This window comes from Notolepis coatsorum (assembly GCF_963971535.1).
Source record: "Notolepis coatsorum genome assembly, chromosome: 7".
In the NCBI taxonomy this organism is placed as follows: Eukaryota; Metazoa; Chordata; class Actinopteri; order Aulopiformes; family Paralepididae; genus Notolepis; species Notolepis coatsorum.
Genome location: NC_140171.1, coordinates 3,789,315 through 3,807,046, shown reverse-complemented (window position 1 = coordinate 3,807,046; position 17,732 = coordinate 3,789,315). Strand labels below are relative to the sequence as shown.

Sequence of the window (17,732 nt, the reverse complement as noted above, 5' to 3'; positions counted from 1 at the left end):
ATGTCCAAAAAGGTATTGTTTTTGTTTACTATAATTATGCCTACTTCTGTCGGTCCACTGTGTAATAATAGGTGTTCTAGGCATGAGAATAGTCTGCATTATCTTTGTTCTTCTGAAGTGAGCTTAGTTTGGTTTGTTGACTCATCACTTTGTTCTTCTGAACAAGGGCAGGGAGTAAAAGAAATACAGTTAAAACGAGTTAAAACATGGTAATACAAACGTTGTGTATTTGTATGTACTGTTGTGTACTGTTGTGTACTCTTATGTACTATTTAAGCATTACATCACGTGACGGAGTGTGTTATATTAAAAAAAGTTACCTCCGTGTCTAGAAGCAGAGGGGAGGTGCTACAAAGTATGCCATCTAACAACAAACTGCATATAAATCCCGCGATTTATTATTGTTTTGACAATGGGTCATGACAAACCAATTACATAATCCAACATATATGTAAACTAGTGCTGTCAGGCGATTAAAATTTTTAATCTAATTAATTACAGGTTTTGTAATTAATTAATCTAATTAATCGCATTTTAATCGCATATTTATATTTCATATTCATATAAATATTTAAAATTCAAGGACATTACATTATTGTAGCAGGTGACTGATCAATTAAATACACCAAGAAGAATGCTTTAGAAATCAATTTTATTAAATAAATAAAATAAATAAAATGAAAACATACCTCTCAATAAGGTAACATTTGTTGCTGATACAGCTAACAGTTTACACTAAGCTACAGTATCCTCAAATCAGGGTCTACTGCAGGGTCTACTGCAGGATCTAGTGCAGGGTCTACTACAGGGTCTACTGTATGCATGACATCTATTCCTCAGCTTGTTTACATTGTCTGAGTGTAAGGCTGCCCTCTTCTTTTGGACTATGTGACCTGCAAGTGAAGAATGCTTTAGAAATCAATTCTATTAAATTGAATAAATAAATAAATAAAATGAATGAAAACATACCTCTCAATAAGGTAACATTTGTTGCCGATACAGCCAATAACAGTTTACACTAAGCTACAGTATCCTCAAAAATCAGGGTCTAGTGCAGGGTTTACTACAGGGTCTACTGTATGCATGACATCTATTCCTTGAGCCAATTGCTAAGACAAACAAGCTTCAGCTTGTTTACATTGTCTGTGTGTAAGGCTGCCCTCTTCTTTTGGACTATGTGACCTGCAAGTGAAGAATGCTTTAGAAATCAATTTTATTAAATTGAATAAAATAAAATGAATGAAAACATACCTCTCAATAAGGTAACATTTGTTGCTGATACAGCCAATAACAGTTTACACTAAGCTACAGTATCCTCAAAAATCAAAACAGCCCACAGCAAGCTAGTGTCTGGGGGCATGACTACAGGGTCTAGTACAGTGTCTACTACAGTGTCTGGGGGCATGACTACAGGGTCTAGTACAGTGTCTACTACAGTGTCTGGGGGCATGACTACAGGGTCTAGTACAGTGTCTACTACAGTGTCTGGGGGCATGACTACAGGGTCTACTACAGTGTCTGGGGGCATGACTACAGGGTCTACTACAGTTTCTGGGGGCATGACTACAGGGTCTACTACAGTGTCTGGGGGCATGACTACAGGGTCTAGTACAGTGTCTGGGGGCATGACTACAGGGTCTACTACAGTTTCTGGGGGCATGACTACAGGGTCTAGTACAGTACGACCTGGAATAGTTTAGGGAATAACAGCAATGATACTTTAATGATTATATACTGGACACACTAGGGGGGGGTTAATCCGGTCGCTTGTAAGCCGACAGGAGTAGGAGGGGGGGGGGGGGGGTAGAATCCGGCTGCCTCATCCGGCCAAGGGTATCCCAGGTGAACCCACTGTAGTGCCGTTCAATGCGCCGGCGATCCTTGGACCACAGATGAAAGCAGGTGGACTCTTTGTGGGCCGGCGTCATCCGGTCCACGGAGGAGAGACGTGAAGCGACCTCGTCTTGCAGAGCGTCTCCTCACCTTGCGTCCTCTCCAGGGGGGGGGGGGTTCCAACACACGGCAGTGTCGGGGGTCTTTATCCATGGAATAATCAAAGTATACAAAGCATAATCCGTGCCTGGGAAGGCGGGCTGTCGTCGGCAGAATAATCCGGTATACAGGTCCACTCGCTCGTCGGCTCTGGGGCTCCTCGGGTGCAGCTTCACGTGGGGTCAACCACCCTGGATAAGCAGCCAGTTCTCTGCCCGAAACGATGGGGTACTGACTACGGTAGTATTCTCACCGCACGAAGCACTATATATTAACAGACTATTATTAGCTTAATAGACTACGTCCAACTCGACGATATAGTGCCAAATATGACTATTCAAATATTAATATACTGACTACAGGGTCTAGTACAGTGTCTACTACAGTGTCTGGGGGCATGACTACAGGGTCTACTACAGTGTCTGGGGGCATGACTACAGGGTCTAGTACAGTGTCTGGGGGCATGACTACAGGGTCTAGTACAGTGTCTGGGGGCATGACTACAGGGTCTAGGGGCATGACTACAGGGTCTAGTACAGTGTCTACTACAGTGTCTGGGGGCATGACTACAGGGTCTAGTACAGTGTCTACTACAGTGTCTGGGGGCATGACTACAGGGTCTAGTACAGTGTCTACTACAGTGTCTGGGGGCATGACTACAGGGTCTAGTACAGTGTCTACTACAGTGTCTGGGGGCATGACTACAGGGTCTAGTACAGTGTCTGGGGGCATGACTACAGGGTCTACTACAGTGTCTGGGGGCATGACTACAGGGTCTAGTACAGTGTCTGGGGGCATGACTACAGGGTCTAGTACAGTGTCTGGGGGCATGACTACAGGGTCTAGTACAGTGTCTGGGGGCATGACTACAGGGTCTAGTACAGTGTCTGGGGGCATGACTACAGGGTCTAGTACAGTGTCTGGGGGCATGACTACAGGGTCTACTACAGTGTCTGGGGGCATGACTACAGTGTCTACTACAGTGTCTGGGGGCATGACTACAGTGTCTACTACAGTGTCTGGGGGCATGACTACAGTGTCTACTACAGTGTCTGGGGGCATGACTACAGGGTCTAGTACAGTGTCTGGGGGCATGGTCTACTACAGTGTCTGGGGGCATGACTACAGGGTCTGGGGGCATGACTACAGGGTCTAGTACAGTGTCTGGGGGCATGGTCTACTACAGTGTCTGGGGGCATGACTACAGGGTCTACTACAGTGTCTGGGGGCATGACTACAGGGTCTAGTACAGTGTCTGGGGGCATGGTCTACTACAGTGTCTGGGGGCATGACTACAGGGTCTGGGGGCATGACTACAGGGTCTAGTACAGTGTCTGGGGGCATGACTACAGGGTCTAGTACAGTGTCTGGGGGCATGGTCTACTACAGTGTCTGGGGGCATGACTACAGGGTCTACTACAGTGTCTGGGGGCATGACTACAGGGTCTACTACAGTGTCTGGGGGCATGACTACAGGGTCTACTACAGTTTCTGGGGGCATGACTACAGGGTCTACTACAGGGTCTGGGGCATGACTGCAGGGTCTAGTGCAGGGTCTAGTGCAGGGTCTACTGTATGCATGACAAATCTATTCCTTGAGCCAATTGCTAAGACAAACAAGCTTGTTTACATTGTCTGAGAGTAAGGCTGCCCTCTTCTTTTGGACTATGTGACCTGCAAGTGAAAATAGCCTCTCACATGGCACAGAGGTAGCAGGAGTAGCCAGATATTTGCGAGCAAGAGGAGACAGCTGTCCATAGGCTTTTGCGTGAGCTGCCCACCACTCCAGTGGACAGTCATTCATTCCGATGCTGGGCTCAGCTTTGTAGAGGTCTAATTGTCCTGACAGTACCCTGACTTCATCTGAATCAGAGTCTGAAGACAGCAGGAGGAGGGTCCTCTTCGCTGGTGGCTCGTCCTCTGTGGCTTGTGGAGCAGCTTTGTCTGCTTCTGGTCCTGGCAGCATCTCTTTAAGCCAGGTCCACACCTAATAAGAGGGACAATTAATTAGTTGCATAGGACTTTTCATGACAGCCTAAGGACTTAACACTGGTCTTCTCATTCACACACACACCTCATCCCTCTCGTCCTTTGGTACGCTCTTCAAGTCCTTGAATCGCGGGTCGAGGGCTGTAGCCAGCTTCAGCCATCTGTTGTTGAGGGTCGCTTTGCGTGCGTCCAGGTCCTTCGTGAAGCTGGCCTTGAACTTTACCATGTAGCCCGGATCCTCCTCGTTGAGGTCCATGATGCGGTTTAGGTGGCAGAGTGCGGGGAGCACCACAGAGCATGAGACGTAGGTTTCCCCTCCAAGGAGCTCAGTCACATACCTGCAGTGAAACAAGAGAGCGAGAGAGAAAGAGGTGAAGGTGTGTGTATGAGAGGGAGATAGGTGTGTGTATGGGGGAGAGAGGGGGGGTGAGGTGTGTGTATGGGAGAGAGATAGGTGTGTGTATGGGGGAGAGAGGGGGGGGGGGTGAGGTGTGTGTATGGGAGAGAGAGGGGTGAGGTGTGTGTATGGGGGAGAGAGGGGGGGGGTGAGGTGTGTGTATGGGAGAGAGATATGTGTGTGTATGGGGGAGAGAGGGGGGGGGTGAGGTGTGTGTATGGGAGAGATAGGTGTGTGTATGGGGGAGAGAGGGGGGGGGTGAGGTGTGTGTATGGGAGAGAGATAGGTGTGTGTATGGGGGAGAGAGGGGGGGTGAGGTGTGTGTATGGGAGAGATAGGTGTGTGTATGGGGGAGAGAGGGGGGGGGTGAGGTGTGTGTATGGGAGAGAGATAGGTGTGTGTATGGGGGAGATTGGGGGGTGAGGTGTGTGTATGGGAGAGAGAGAGTGGGGTGTGAGGTGTGTGTATGGGGGAGAGAGAGAGAGGAGGGGGGTGTATGGGGGGAGAGAGAGAGGGAGAGACACTTACCTGCAGGGCTCAAGTACAAGCTCCAGCTTCTTCAGTTTGTCACACTCTGTGGGGGTCAGCATGGACAGCTTGTGGTTCTGTTGGGCCAAAGTGGCAGTCACAGCCTCCTGGTTCCTCAGGTACCGTGAGATCATGGCCAGTGTCGAATTCCACCTTCCAATTCAATAAAATAACTATTAGTCCCACTGGGGGTTGTTAATGCAGCATGATGCAATTGTACAGAATACAAAGAAATAAACACACACACACACTAAATTTACCCTAAGCATACAACAGGTAGTTAAACAGTCTCACCTTGTGGATACATCTTGTATCATGGGCTCTTTTGCTTGTCCGAGGGCAGTCTGCTGCTGCTGCAGTTCTTCTGTACTGGCAGGGCTGTGCTTGAAGTGGCCTACAATCTTGCGGCACTTTGCCAGGGTGGTGTCAAGGCTTCTGTCCTCAAGGGAGACTGTGATGGTTCTTTGCAGCACGTGTGCAGCACATGGCATGTGCTGGAACGGCATATAGCGCGCTGCTGCTATCATATTACGGGCGGAATCAGTCCCAATAGATGTGACTTTATCTTTTATATTCCACTCCTCTATTACGGTGTTGAACTGTTCAGCACACGCATCGGCGAAATGGCGGCCCACAGTTTTGGTCACCGTTAATGCAAATGATTGCAGTTTCCACTCAGTATCGATCAAGTGCACTGTGACACCCAAATAATTATGATTGCCCACCGACGTCCAGTGATCACCCGTTAGGGCCATTGGGCCAGCCCGTGCCAACACTTCTTCCCTCGCCTCCCTCTCTGTGTCATACATGTTGTGGATCCTTTTCATCACTGTAGCTCTCGAGGGTAGCTTGTAATTTGGGTCAGACGACGCTATTCGAAATGACTCCGCTAAACCCTTATCTTCCACTATAGCTATTGGCCTACAATATTTTGCTATCCACTTCGCGACGCTGTTGGTTAGTTTGTCTGTGGTGGATTTACTCAACCGTTTGCCTAACGGTAATTCTCCAAGAGTGGTTTGACGAAGCGTGCGAGTTGCTCTGGAGCTAACGTTAGCTACACTGGAGCTGCTCGAACAACTTGCCTGGACATGTTTAGCGTTCATGTGATACGTTAGACTAGAGCAGCTTCGGTGATACGCAAATTCTTTTTGACATAAGCTACATATTACAATGGTCTTGTTTACTGTCCCATCTATATTCTTTTTGAAATTGAACTTGCCGTTCATAGGTCCCAGGAGTATCGCCTCGGGTGATGCTGACATCTTGTTCCAGCTGAGCTAATTCCTTTGTGTGTTTGTTTTGTTTGATAGACGACGCATGTGTGAAGTGACGATCAAGTAGGCTACGGGTCATTCAATGGGCCAAGTTTAATACGCCCAACTCAAGCGTGGATTTCAAAATAAAAGCGCACCGATTTGCCACTTGTCTAAAGTAAATATAGGTCGGCTGTAATTAATTTTGCGTCAATTTTCATAACGCGATAATTTGCTGTGTAATTAATTAATCTAATTAACGCGATAAACTGACAGCCCTAATGTAAACAACTAACATATTCCAGTTGACTGTATCTTTTTTAAATGATTCATTACGAATATATCCATACTTCCATTGTGTCCGGGACATCCAGTGTGACGGCCATTTTTTATATATTTTTTTAAGTCCGCAATTTTTCTTTTGTTTCACAATGGGTCCTGACAAACCAATTACATAATCCAACATATGTGTAACGAACTAACATAATATTATTCCAGTTCACTATCTTTTTTGGAGGATTCGTTCAAATTATATTCATACTTCCATTTGTCTATCTATGGCGGATTCATTCAATCTAAAAAAAAAAAAGTAATTCGGTTGTGGGAGGGATCTGGGGTCACGTGGAGTGTGTTATACGAAATAACAACGTCTAACTTGACTGTTTCAGCCAATCAGAATCAAGAAATGTGCATGCCATTGTATAATGTGTACTCTTGTCTATTCCAGATCGTGTCCATGCTCTTTACTTCCATTGCAAAGCTCACTCCTGAGGTAAGTCTGCGTGGTAGAGATGAGTCAGACAACAGGCCTCTCACGCCATCATCACGTCATTATCACGTCATTATCACATCAAGCTCCCATTATGACTTTTCTTCCCACCTACACCAGTAATCTTGTCCTTGATGTTGCATGTGGGGTTATGGGACAATTGCGTTTTATGTTTTGTTAACGTTTACATTTTTCAAAGCTAGATTATTAGTCTTTCATTTACCTAGAGCTGCAGGAGATTCTGGAGAGTCAGGAGAAAATATGTCACAGGTTAGAAGTTTATAGTCAGAGGTCTATAGTGAGAGGTCTATAGAGAGGTCTATAGAGAGGTCTATAGTGAGAGAGTCTATAGTGAGAGGTCTATAGTGAGAGGTCTATAGAGAGGTCTATAGTGAGAGGTTTATAGTGAGAGGTCTATAGAGAGAGGTCTATAGTGAGAGGTCTATAGAGAGGTCTATAGTGAGAGGTCTATAGTGAGAGGTCTATAGTGAGAGGTCTATAGTGAGAGGTCTATAGAGAGGTCTATAATGAGAGATCTATAGTGAGAGGTCTATAGAGAGAGGTCTATAGTGAGAGGTCTATAGTGAGAGGTCTATAGTGAGAGATCTATAGTGAGAGGTCTATAGAGAGAGGTCTATAGAGAGAGGTCTATAGAGAGAGGTCTATAGTGAGAGGTCTATAGAGAGAGGTCTATAGTGAGAGGTCTATAGCGTAGGGCTATCCTCTTAGTCTACTGGTCAATTAATCCCTTGGTTTGGTGTTCTTCTATGCTGAATAAATGATTAATAATTAATAATAAATTTCAAATGATTAATTGAAAAATGATGGAGTGCATAACAATTTTACAGATTTAAATCAACTACCGGTAGATAGATAGAAACTAATCGATTAGTGAACATATTCTATCACCATTAGTTGACTAAGAATTAGTCTAATGGAGGATACCCAGATAGTATCTACTGAGTGTGGAGGACAGCGCAGGTGATTGATTGATTGGAAATTGTATTAACAGATTGCAGAATGGGTACAATACAGTACGGCTCAATACACACAATTGTTAACACATTGACGGCCACTGGGATTAGACAGGCCCCACTCTATACGGCCAGCATATCATAATAAGGTTTCATTGTGCGTGAGGCTGTTTGTAGAGCTAAATCTATACTTTATATTATTGCTATCTGTCCATTCTCATTGTCAATTGACACTATAAACCGTCCCTTCAATATGCCTTAAACAAATAATTTTTTCATCAATACGTTCCCATTTTATAGCGTCTTGAATATGAACGTTATATCAGAATTTTCTGGGGTATTTCTTGGAACGCGAGATACAGGGCGCTAAGCTAATAACGTTAAATCGAATGGCGTTTCGGCCATAGACAAGCTAGAGATAAAAATCAAAATGCATTTGATCGGTATCATGGTCCACCATGGATGCATGAAAGGGGGGCGGATCTGGTCGGTAATGCACTTTTCCGAATTCCAAGAGTAGGGTAAATCTGCAGTGCCGCTCGGTGACATTGAGTAGGTTATTACAATGGAATAAAAGCCAAAACAACTTAGCCACGGACATATCCGTGGTTGGCCCTCAACCGTTGGATCCGAAACACGGACATGTCCGTGGTTGGCCCCCGAATGTGTTAAGGGGATGCAGACCAGAGAAAGACTTTCGTCTTGTTTACATCAGGGTCCCCCATTTTCAATTCATAATGAATTGTAAGTAAGGGTGCAATTAGCAGCACCGTGCAATCCATCCTTTGTGGATCCCGCCCCCAGTATCTAAGGAGTGTGTGTGCTGTCTCCTCCAGGCTGCTAACCCCTTCTTCAAGCTGCTCACCATGCTGATGGAGTTCGCCGGTGGACCTCCTGGCATGCCTTCCTTCACCTCCTACATCCTGCAGCGCATCTGGGAGGTACAGTACCCTACTAACTAGTACAGGCTCCCTAGGGCTGGGCGATTAATCGAACTAAAATCGTGATCTCGATTCATAGACCTATTGTTTTAATGTTGTCTCGGACCCCAGTAAGACTAGTTGACATCTTGGCGTCAGCTAATGGGGATCCTTTGCTAATAAACAAATAAACCTATGCAATCTCATTTCAAAATGATGACGATTCTTTTTATTAAAAAAATGAAATCAATTATTATTATTATTATTTCTTTTTTTACTTACCTTTTTAAAACGATGACAATTCGGACTTGAGTTATTTTGTATGTTACAAGATACTTTTAAGTTTAAGTCAAGCACTTTGATATATGTAATGTTGTCTGTTTAAGAAAGAGTGCAATAAACGTGTGAGAGAATTGTGATCTCAATTCTTAGAGAGAAAAATCGTGATTCACATTTTAGCAAGAATCACCCAGCCCGGCTCCCTGCTAACTAGTGCAGGCTCCCTACTAACTAGTGCAGGCTCCCTACTAACTAGTGCAGGCTCCCTACTCCCTACTAACTAGTGCAGGCTCCCTGCTAACTAGTGCAGACTCCCTACTAACTAGTGCAGGCTCCCTGCTCCCTACTAACTAGTGCAGGCTCCCTACTAACTAGTGCAGGCTCCCTACTAACTAGTGCAGGCTCCCTGCTCCCTACTAACTAGTGCAGGCTCCCTACTAACTAGTACAGGCTCCCTGCTCCCTACTAACTAGTGCAGGCTCCCTACTAACTAGTACAGGCTCCCTGCTCCCTACTAACTAGTGCAGGCTCCCTACTAACTAGTACAGGCTCCCTGCTCCCTACTAACTAGTGCAGGCTCCCTACTAACTAGTACAGGCTCCCTGCTCCCTACTAACTAGTGCAGACTCCCTACTCCCTGCTAACTAGTGCAGGCTCCCTACTCCCTGCTAACTAGTGCAGGCTCCCTACTCCCTGCTAACTAGTGCAGGCTCCCTACTCCCTGCTAACTAGTGCAGGCTCCCTACTAACTAGTGCAGGCTCCCTGCTCCCTGCTAACTAGTGCAGGCTCCCTACTAACTAGTGCAGGCTCCCTGCTCCCTGCTAACTAGTGCAGGCTCCCTGCTCCCTACTAACTAGTGCAGGCTCCCTACTAACTAGTGCAGGCTCCCTGCTCCCTGCTAACTAGTGCAGGCTCCCTGCTCCCTGCTAACTAGTGCAGGCTCCCTACTAACTAGTGCAGGCTCCCTGCTCCCTGCTAACTAGTGCAGGCTCCCTGCTCCCTACTAACTAGTGCAGGCTCCCTACTAACTAGTGCAGGCTCCCTGCTCCCTGCTAACTAGTGCAGGCTCCCTGCTAACTAGTGCAGGCTCCCTGCTCCCTACTAACTAGTGCAGGCTCCCTGCTCCCTACTAACTAGTGCAGGCTCCCTGCTCCCTACTAACTAGTGCAGGCTCCCTGCTAACTAGTGCAGGCTCCCTGCTCCCTACTAACTAGTGCAGGCTCCCTGCTAACTAGTACAGGCTCCCTGCTCCCTACTAACTAGTGCAGGCTCCCTACTAACTAGTGCAGGCTCCCTGCTCCCTACTAACTAGTGCAGACTCCCTGCTCCCTACTAACTAGTGCAGACTCCCTGCTCCCTACTAACTAGTGCAGACTCCCTGCTCCCTACTAACTAGTGCAGGCTCCCTGCTCCCTACTAACTAGTGCAGGCTCCCTGCTCCCTACTAACTAGTGCAGGCTCCCTGCTCCCTACTAACTAGTGCAGACTCCCTACTCCCTGCTAACTAGTGCAGGCTCCCTACTCCCTGCTAACTAGTGCAGGCTCCCTACTCCCTGCTAACTAGTGCAGGCTCCCTACTCCCTGCTAACTAGTGCAGGCTCCCTACTAACTAGTGCAGGCTCCCTGCTCCCTGCTAACTAGTGCAGGCTCCCTACTAACTAGTGCAGGCTCCCTGCTCCCTGCTAACTAGTGCAGGCTCCCTGCTCCCTACTAACTAGTGCAGGCTCCCTACTAACTAGTGCAGGCTCCCTGCTCCCTGCTAACTAGTGCAGGCTCCCTGCTCCCTGCTAACTAGTGCAGGCTCCCTACTAACTAGTGCAGGCTCCCTGCTCCCTGCTAACTAGTGCAGGCTCCCTGCTAACTAGTGCAGGCTCCCTGCTCCCTACTAACTAGTGCAGGCTCCCTGCTCCCTACTAACTAGTGCAGGCTCCCTGCTCCCTACTAACTAGTGCAGGCTCCCTGCTAACTAGTGCAGGCTCCCTGCTCCCTACTAACTAGTGCAGGCTCCCTGCTAACTAGTACAGGCTCCCTGCTCCCTACTAACTAGTGCAGGCTCCCTACTAACTAGTGCAGGCTCCCTGCTCCCTACTAACTAGTGCAGACTCCCTGCTCCCTACTAACTAGTGCAGACTCCCTGCTCCCTACTAACTAGTGCAGACTCCCTGCTCCCTACTAACTAGTGCAGGCTCCCTGCTCCCTACTAACTAGTGCAGGCTCCCTGCTCCCTACTAACTAGTGCAGGCTCCCTGCTCCCTACTAACTAGTGCAGGCTCCCTGCTCCCTACTAACTAGTGCAGGCTCCCTGCTCCCTACTAACTAGTGCAGGCTCCCTACTAACTAGTGCAGGCTCCCTACTCCCTACTAACTAGTGCAGGCTCCCTACTCCCTACTAACTAGTGCAGGCTCCCTACTAACTAGTGCAGACTCCCTGCTCCCTGCTAACTAGTGCAGGCTCCCTACTAACTAGTACAGGCTCCCTGCTCCCTGCTAACTAGTGCAGGCTCCCTGCTCCCTACTAACTAGTGCAGACTCCCTGCTCCCTACTAACTAGTGCAGGCTCCCTGCTCCCTACTAACTAGTACAGGCTCCCTGCTCCCTACTAACTAGTGCAGGCTCCCTGCTCCCTACTAACTAGTGCAGGCTCCCTGCTCCCTACTAACTAGTGCAGGCTCCCTACTAACTAGTGCAGGCTCCCTACTCCCTAAACTAGTGCAGGCTCCCTGCTCCCTAAACTAGTACAGGCTCCCTGCTCCCTAAACTAGTGCAGGCTCCCTGCTCCCTACTAACTAGTGCAGGCTCCCTGCTCCCTAAACTAGTACAGGCTCCCTGCTCCCTAAACTAGTACAGGCTCCCTGCTCCCTAAACTAGTACAGGCTCCCTGCTCCCTACTAACTAGTGCAGGCTCCCTGCTCCCTAAACTAGTACAGGCTCCCTGCTCCCTAAACTAGTACAGGCTCCCTGCTCCCTAAACTAGTACAGGCTCCCTGCTCCCTAAACTAGTACAGGCTCCCTGCTAGGGGTGGACGGTATAAACGGTATACGGTATAAACGGTATGAATTTGCTCTACGGTATGGATTTTGAGTATACCGTGTAACCGGTAGTGCAGCTCTAAAATAGCAATGACGTCATGTAACCACAGCGCAACTATTTCACTGGCATTTGCCCCTAAAAATAGATAGAATTAGTCATAGATAATAGATATGTGCGAACTGGAAAAAGTTATTTAGGAGGCTTCGCGCAGTGGGCGTGCCAGCCCCTACCGCACGCATGTAAACACGGGTCTAGTAGTCTAGTGGGACGGGACACGGGAGCTGTCGGCGTCTCCCTGAGCTAACGTTAGCTTAGCTACCGTTACAAAATGACCCAGTCAACTATTCACTTTTAGTTTAATACATGATGGGGCATTGTCTAACCGAACGGTATCTAGTCGGCCAGCTACCGATAGCTCCTGACATCAACAAACGCTCCACAAAGTCTAGTACTAGAGACGTGTATGCTACCTGTTAGCTCACGTTAACACAAGTTAGTTCACCGTTCAAAACGAAATGTCCCATTGAACTAAATAATTCACTGAGGCGTTGTATTAACGTTATATATGCAGTAGCTACAGATAGCTCATGATATCAATGTCTTATAACACTGATTCGATGCGTATTCGAGCTGAGGGCTTGCTAACGTTATAATACCAATACAATAGGGTCCAGGTGCAGCGCCGGAGAATCCTGGCCGTAGCTCTGCTCGAGGCTACTAGAGTATAGGTCCAGGTGCAGCTCCGGAGAATTCTGGCCGTAGCTGGAGGCTACTAGAGTACACACAGACAGTGGAGCTTGTTGCGTGGTGGCGATGTCTCGCAGATAATACCAGTACAAGTCTAATTATATAATATATATATTTTATAAAAAAAATATATATATATAAAATAAAATAAAAATTTTTATCAAAAACGATGATACCGTGATATATACCGTTACCGTCTATGCTTCAAATTATACCGTGATATAAATTTTAGACCATACCGTCCACCCCTACTCCCTGCTCCCTAAACTAGTGCAGGCTCCCTGCTCCCTAAACTAGTACAGGCTCCCTGCTCCCTAAACTAGTGCAGGCTCCCTGCTCCCTAAACTAGTACAGGCTCCCTGCTCCCTAAACTAGTGCAGGCTCCCTGCTCCCTAAACTAGTACAGGCTCCCTGCTCCCTAAACTAGTGCAGGCTCCCTGCTCCCTAAACTAGTACAGGCTCCCTGCTCCCTAAACTAGTGCAGGCTCCCTGCTCCCTAAACTAGTACAGGCTCCCTGCTCCCTAAACTAGTGCAGGCTCCCTGCTCCCTACTAACTAGTGCAGGCTCCCTGCTCCCTACTAACTAGTGCAGGCTCCCTGCTCCCTAAACTAGTACAGGCTCCCTGCTCCCTAAACTAGTGCAGGCTCCCTGCTCCCTACTAACTAGTGCAGGCTCCCTGCTCCCTACTAACTAGTGCAGGCTCCCTGCTCCCTACTAACTAGTGCAGGCTCCCTGCTCCCTACTAACTAGTGCAGGCTCCCTGCTCCCTACTAACTAGTGCAGGCTCCCTGCTCCCTACTAACTAGTGCAGGCTCCCTGCTCCCTACTAACTAGTGCAGGCTCCCTGCTCCCTACTAACTAGTGCAGACTCCCTGCTCCCTACTAACTAGTGCAGACTCCCTGCTCCCTACTAACTAGTGCAGACTCCCTGCTCCCTACTAACTAGTGCAGGCTCCCTGCTCCCTACTAACTAGTGCAGGCTCCCTGCTCCCTACTAACTAGTGCAGGCTCCCTGCTCCCTACTAACTAGTGCAGGCTCCCTGCTAACTAGTGCAGGCTCCCTGCTCCCTACTAACTAGTGCAGGCTCCCTGCTCCCTACTAACTAGTGCAGGCTCCCTACTAACTAGTACAGGCTCCCTGCTCCCTACTAACTAGTGCAGACTCCCTGCTCCCTACTAACTAGTACAGGCTCCCTGCTCCCTACTAACTAGTGCAGGCTCCCTGCTCCCTACTAACTAGTGCAGACTCCCTGCTCCCTACTAACTAGTGCAGGCTCCCTGCTCCCTACTAACTAGTGCAGGCTCCCTGCTCCCTACTAACTAGTACAGGCTCCCTGCTCCCTACTAACTAGTGCAGACTCCCTGCTCCCTACTAACTAGTGCAGGCTCCCTGCTCCCTACTAACTAGTGCAGGCTCCCTGCTCCCTACTAACTAGTGCAGGCTCCCTGCTCCCTACTAACTAGTGCAGGCTCCCTGCTCCCTACTAACTAGTGCAGGCTCCCTACTAACTAGTGCAGGCTCCCTGCTCCCTACTAACTAGTGCAGGCTCCCTGCTCCCTACTAACTAGTGCAGACTCCCTGCTCCCTACTAACTAGTGCAGGCTCCCTACTAACTAGTGCAGGCTCCCTGCTCCCTACTAACTAGTGCAGGCTCCCTGCTCCCTACTAACTAGTACAGGCTCCCTGCTCCCTACTAACTAGTGCAGGCTCCCTGCTCCCTACTAACTAGTGCAGGCTCCCTGCTCCCTACTAACTAGTGCAGACTCCCTGCTCCCTACTAACTAGTACAGGCTCCCTGCTCCCTACTAACTAGTGCAGACTCCCTGCTCCCTACTAACTAGTGCAGGCTCCCTGCTCCCTACTAACTAGTGCAGGCTCCCTGCTCCCTACTAACTAGTGCAGGCTCCCTGCTCCCTACTAACTAGTGCAGGCTCCCTGCTCCCTACTAACTAGTGCAGGCTCCCTGCTCCCTACTAACTAGTACAGGCTCCCTGCTCCCTACTAACTAGTGCAGGCTCCCTGCTCCCTACTAACTAGTGCAGGCTCCCTGCTCCCTACTAACTAGTGCAGGCTCCCTACTAACTAGTGCAGACTCCCTGCTCCCTACTAACTAGTGCAGGCTCCCTGCTCCCTACTAACTAGTGCAGGCTCCCTACTAACTAGTGCAGGCTCCCTACTAACTAGTGCAGGCTCCCTACTAACTAGTGCAGGCTCCCTGCTCCCTAAACTAGTATGGGCTCTACACTCAACTAGTACAGGCCCTACAATCACTAACAAACTAGAAAGGATTGTATTTATTTTTGGGTTTTTCCGTCTGTTTACCCGTGTTGTGTCTGTGTTCCCGTGTGGCAGGTGATCGAGTACAACCCGTCTCAGTGTCTGGACTGGCTGGCCGTGCAGACGCCCCGCAACAAGCTAGCTCACAGCTGGGTGCTGCAGAACATGGAGAACTGGGTGGAACGCTTCCTGCTGGCCCACAACTACCCCCGCGTGCGCACATGTAAGAACTATAATAATAATAATAATAATAAACTGGGTGGAGCGCTTCCTGCTGGCCCACAACTACCCCCGCGTGCGCACATGTAAGAACTATAATAATAATAATAATAAACTGGGTGGAGCGCTTCCTGCTCGCCCACAACTACCCCCGCGTGCGCACATGTAAGAACTATAATAATAATAATAATAATAAACTGGGTTGAGTGCTTCCTGCTGGCCCACAACTACCCCCGCATGCGCACATGTAAGAACTAGTCTATAGGGATGGGCATTTAAAAAAATGTATTAAAAAAATCCAGATCGATTGATCGCATGATGTACTCGAGTAGTGATCGATTACTTGTGTAGGGAAAAAATATATATATATATATATATATTTTTTTTATTAAAACTTAATTTTGTTCATTCACGTATATGTTTAATAAAACCAACAAACTGTTATAATCTTACACATACATGTGAAACAAATATGTAAAAAGAATAATAATAATAATAAAAAAAAGAAATTACATCAATCGATTACTCACGCCCACCCCTAGTAAGAAGCACAGTTCTCACCTATAACAGCACATGTAAGAAGCACAGCTCTCACCTATAACAGCACATGTAAGAAGCACAGCTCTCACCTATAACAGCACATGTAAGAAGCACAGTTCTCACCTATAACAGCACATGTAAGAAGCACAGTTCTCACCTATAACAGCACATGTAAAGCACAGCTCTCACCTATAACAGCACATGTAAGAAGCACAGTTCTCACCTATAACAGCACATGTAAGAAGCACAGCTCTCACCTATAACAGCACATGTAAGAAGAAGCACAGCTCTCACCTATAACAGCACATGTAAGAAGAAGCACAGCTCTCACCTATAACAGCACATGTAAGAAGCACAGCTCTCACCTATAACAGCACATGTAAGAAGCACAGTTCTCACCTATAACAGCACATGTAAGAAGCACAGCTCTCACCTATAACAGCACATGTAAGAAGCACAGCTCTCACCTATAACAGCACATGTAAGAAGCACAGCTCTCACCTATAACAGCACATGTAAGAAGCACAGCTCTCACCTATAACAGCACATGTAAGAAGCACAGCTCTCACCTATAACAGCACATGTAAGAAGCACAGCTCTCACCTATAACAGCACATGTAAGAAGCACAGCTCTCACCTATAACAGCACAAGTAAGAAGAAGCACAGCTCTCACCTATAACAGCACATGTAAGAAGCACAGCTCTCACCTATAACAGCACATGTAAGATGCACAGCTCTCACCTATAACAGCACTTGTAAGAAGAAGCACAGTTCTCACCTATAACAGCACATGTAAGAGAAGCACAGTTCTCACCTATAACAGCACATGTAAGAAGAAGCACAGCTCTCACCTATAACAGCACATGTAAGAGAAGCACAGTTCTCACCTATAACAGCACATGTAAGAGAAGCACAGCTCTCACCTATAACAGCACATGTAAGAAGCACAGCTCTCACCTATAACAGCACATGTAAGAAGCACAGCTCTCACCTATAACAGCACATGTAAGAAGAAGCACAGTTCTCACCTATAACAGCACATGTAAGAAGCACAGCTCTCACCTATAACAGCACATGTAAGAAGCACAGTTCTCACCTATAACAGCACATGTAAGAGAAGCACAGTTCTCACCTATAACAGCACATGTAAGAAGAAGCACAGCTCTCACCTATAACAGCACATGTAAGAAGCACAGCTCTCACCTATAACAGCACATGTAAGAGAAGCACAGCTCTCACCTATAACAGCACATGTAAGAAGCACAGCTCTCACCTATAACAGCACATGTAAGAAGCACAGTTCTCACCTATAACAGCACATGTAAGAGAAGCACAGCTCTCACCTATAACAGCACATGTAAGAGAAGCACAGCTCTCACCTATAACAGCACATGTAAGAGAAGCACAGTTCTCACCTATAACAGCACATGTAAGAGAAGCACAGTTCTCACCTATAACAGCACAAGTAAGAAGCACAGCTCTCACCTATAACAGCACATGTAAGAAGCACAGCTCTCACCTATAACGGCACAAGTAAGAAGAAGCACAGCTCTCGCCTATAACAGCACATGTAAGAAGCACAGCTCTCACCTATAACAGCACATGTAAGAAGCACAGCTCTCACCTATAACAGCACATGTAAGAAGAAGCACAGCTCTCACCTATAACAGCACATGTAAGAAGAAGCACAGCTCTCACCTATAACAGCACATGTAAGAGAAGCACAGTTCTCACCTATAACAGCACATGTAAGAGAAGCACAGCTCTCACCTATAACAGCACATGTAAGAAGAAGCACAGCTCTCACCTA

The 17,732-nt window shown here is 47.4% G+C and overlaps 1 protein-coding gene across 1 annotated transcript in view; it reads left to right on the top strand.

The window, feature by feature from the left end:
* usp34 (ubiquitin specific peptidase 34) overlaps positions 1-17,732 on the top strand; it is a 245,563-nt gene that overhangs the window by 185,439 nt on the left and 42,392 nt on the right. The window contains 3 exon segments of the mRNA XM_084319311.1: positions 6,890-6,934; positions 8,742-8,846; positions 15,238-15,385. Coding sequence (XP_084175437.1) covers positions 6,890-6,934; positions 8,742-8,846; positions 15,238-15,385 — 298 coding nt within the window.